This window comes from Onychomys torridus, chromosome 18 (genome assembly GCF_903995425.1).
Source record: "Onychomys torridus chromosome 18, mOncTor1.1, whole genome shotgun sequence".
NCBI lineage: Eukaryota > Metazoa > Chordata > Mammalia > Rodentia > Cricetidae > Onychomys > Onychomys torridus.
This window is the reverse complement of record NC_050460.1, coordinates 16,810,093-16,813,034: the sequence shown is the minus strand read 5'-3', so window position 1 is coordinate 16,813,034 and position 2,942 is coordinate 16,810,093. Positions and strand designations below refer to the sequence as shown.

The following is a 2,942-nucleotide window of genomic DNA, read 5'->3' as shown; positions in this document are numbered from 1 at the left end:
CCACTCTTCTCTACTCCATTGTGATTTAAGTATACAGACTCCTAAACCTTCTAGGAGCTTTGTCTGTAGAACCTGTGTTTTGGGCACATAGAGTAGCCTACCAGGCTTTCCATCTTAAAAAAAAAAAAAAAAACTGATTGTATCATGTTCCCTGTCCCCTGTCCCCTTCTTTGTACTAGGCTTCCTAGGAGACAATATAATCTGTCCAGAACTCAGAACACAGCTTGCAGAGATATTGGGTTGGTAAGTTTATCCAAAGGAAGTAAACGAGCAGGAAAAGCATTTCACACTAGGTAACATATTTATTGGATGTTTGCCACCACAGCACTGTCTTATGCTAAGGAGACTCCCCTCAGAGTGACAGGATAGGACACCAATCCAAGTCCCTTTAGAAGCTTTCATGTTTTTCTCAAATGCTGGCAAGAAATCCCCCACCATGGTTTCCCAGGAGAGATCAGTCTTAAGTGGTCCCTTTCATCCTGTCAGGTGGAGAAAGGCCCCAGGCATGTGACCGGACCCTGAAAGAGGCATTGAAGTCAGCATTGGTGAGGGGTTGGTTCCAAACTCGCTGCAACATCTCTTCACCTAGGGAGGGAATGTAGAACAATGGTGAAGTGAGACTCAGGATTAGGAACCAAGATTTCCTAAGCAACATAATCGGGAAAGAATTCAGACAAGCCAGGGCATACCCAGGTGATCTATTCATACCTCCCCAGGATCTTAGAGACTTTGTGAAATGGCTGCAACCTAAAACTGTTTCCCTTAGAATGGACTTTCAGGAGCATTTGGATTCCCACAGTCTTGGGTGGCTCAATCAATACTTACAGTGCCATACAACTATTATTTGTCAGGCAAGCAACCCTCAACCCCTTATCTGTCAAAGTCACCTACCTCGGGCCTGGTGGTAAGCTTCCTGGCTCCCCACACTCCAAATCATATCCATCAACCACCGCTTTGCTCTGAATGGTCCAACCACAGTGACTCTGGTCTGGCCTGAGGCTGTAAACCACCTCTCCAGTTGAATGAGGGTGTTGCTGTGTAGCTCAATGTGTCTGAGGTGTAAGTCTTCATGGCCTGAACACAGAAGATACAAAAAAAAAAAAAAAGTTTTTTTTTTTTTTTTTCCAGAGCTGAGAACTGAACCCAGGACATTGGGCTTGCTAGGCAAGGGCTCTACCACTGAACTAAATACCCAACCCCCAACAAAAAGATTTATAAGCCACTATCATTGGGTGTTGATGAGGCTGGTATTGGGTGGCAGTTACCTCTAAGATTAAAACCTGTTCTCTTCCTGCTCCACACCTCCCACCCCAGCTGAGGACCAAACCAGGGCCTTGCTAGGCAAGCACTCTACCTCTGAGCTAAATCCCATAAAACATGTTCTGAGTGAAGCTTTAAAGACAGTCAATGTTGAAGAGATAGAAGAACAGGGTGTGGCAGTATTTTGGTGTACTCCTTTAATCTTTAATCCTGGCACTCTGGGCACTGAGGCAGGGAGATCCTTGTAAGGTAAAAGCCAGCCTGGTCTACATAACTAGTTCCAGGCCATCCAATGCTATAGAGAGAGGAACTATCTCAAAAAAAGTAAACAAAAAAAAAAAAAAAGGAAAAAACACAGTGGTCAAAATTGAGGTCAGAGCTCTGACCTGCCTAAGTGTCCTTAAGCAAACTGGGAGGTGGTCAAACACACCTTTAATCCCAGCACTCAGGAGGCAGAAACATAGGGGTTATCTTGGTCTACAGAACAGATTCCAGGATAGCCAAGGCTACACACAGAAACTCTGTCTCAAAAAGCAAAACAGAATGTAAGCAGTGCAGACTGCCTGTAGTAACACTCAGGGAGACTGAGCTGCTGAGAAACCACATCCTAGCGGCCTGCAAGAGCAGAGACCAACTCAGCCCCTGGGAAAGAACACCCAACAGCATGTTGAGTGCCTGCTGGCTGTTATGTGTGCTCCAGGTTCCCCAGCTTCTGTGAGCTGTCACCCATGCTGGGTGGGCTTTAGTGACACAGCTGTCTTTGAGTCATTTCTGCTCCTATGGGTAAGCCCTCACTCCTACCCCTAAAGAACCTCAATAAGTCTCATTGGTTCACCAAGTTCTACTGATGGCTTCCTTTGCTGTTATGGGTTACCTCTCTGGGAACCTACTTACCCACATCTCCTGAGGAATGGTATCACACACCATTCTGGGACAGACTGCACAAAGGGAGAATGTTGGAAAACCATGAAAGAGGAAGAAGACATAGGAAAGGCCACCTACCAAATATGTGCTGATCCTGGGCTTCATCTATGAATGTCACAAGTGGGGCATCAAAGTTCTCAGGCAATGTCCACCAGGCATTCTCATTGACACCATCCATTTCCATCACAAATGCTCTCCCTCGTCAGAATAAGGTAAGTCCAAGCAACTGACTGTCCAATGGAGTTGTGAAAAAGGGCCCAGGCTCCGGCTCATATACTCACTCCTAAAGCCCAGCCCTTGACCCACCTTAGGGTAAAGGATCCATCCCTAAGTTTCTCCCATTAATCCAACCAATCAGCTGTTCCCTTACTCTTTTACTACAGTGAGGTCATCTCTAGTGCTCAGGAATTCTAATTTTCTTCTAGGTAATCTTAAAGGAGTTTGAGAAAGTCTCCTGAGTATCAACTAGAAAAGTGGATGAGGGATGAAGGTGTAGGAACAGGAAGGTCTTGGGTGGGTCCTACATCTGTTTTTGTTTTGTTTTGTTTTGTTTTGTTTTGTTTTGTTTTGTTTTGAGACAAGGTCTCTCTACATAGATCTGGCTGTCCTGGAACTCAGTATGTACCTCAGGCTGGTCTCAATCTCACAGAGATCCACCCATGTCTTCCTCCACAGGGCAAGCATTAAAGGCCTATGTCAGCAAGCCAGCACCCTTACTGCCCTTCTTATAAAATCAGGGTTAGTGATTAGGAAAGTCT

At 45.5% G+C, this 2,942-nt stretch overlaps 1 protein-coding gene across 1 annotated transcript; it reads right to left on the bottom strand.

Moving 5' to 3' along the window:
- Nucleotides 1-460: 460 nt before the first annotated feature.
- LOC118569859 (KH homology domain-containing protein 1-like) lies at nt 461-2,368 on the bottom strand. Its single transcript, XM_036168113.1, has 3 exons — nt 2,263-2,368; nt 892-1,074; nt 461-585 (listed from the first exon to the last, which is right to left on the bottom strand). The coding sequence occupies exons 1-3, from the start codon at nt 2,366-2,368 to the stop codon at nt 461-463; spliced, it is 414 nt and encodes a 137-aa protein (XP_036024006.1).
- Nucleotides 2,369-2,942: the final 574 nt, after the last annotated feature.

Bases quoted from the DNA above. Each gene is read 5' to 3' on its own strand.
- LOC118569859 (XM_036168113.1), bottom strand. From the start codon at position 2,368: ATGGAAATGGATGGTGTCAATGAGAATGCCTGGTGGACATTGCCTGAG. The intron at 1,075-2,262 runs GTAGGTGGCCTT...TTCTGTGTTCAG, and splicing joins CCAGGATCAGCACATATTTG to GCCATGAAGACTTACACCTC. The intron at 586-891 runs GTAGGTGACTTT...TTCCCTCCCTAG, and splicing joins AGCTTACCACCAGGCCCGAG to GTGAAGAGATGTTGCAGCGA.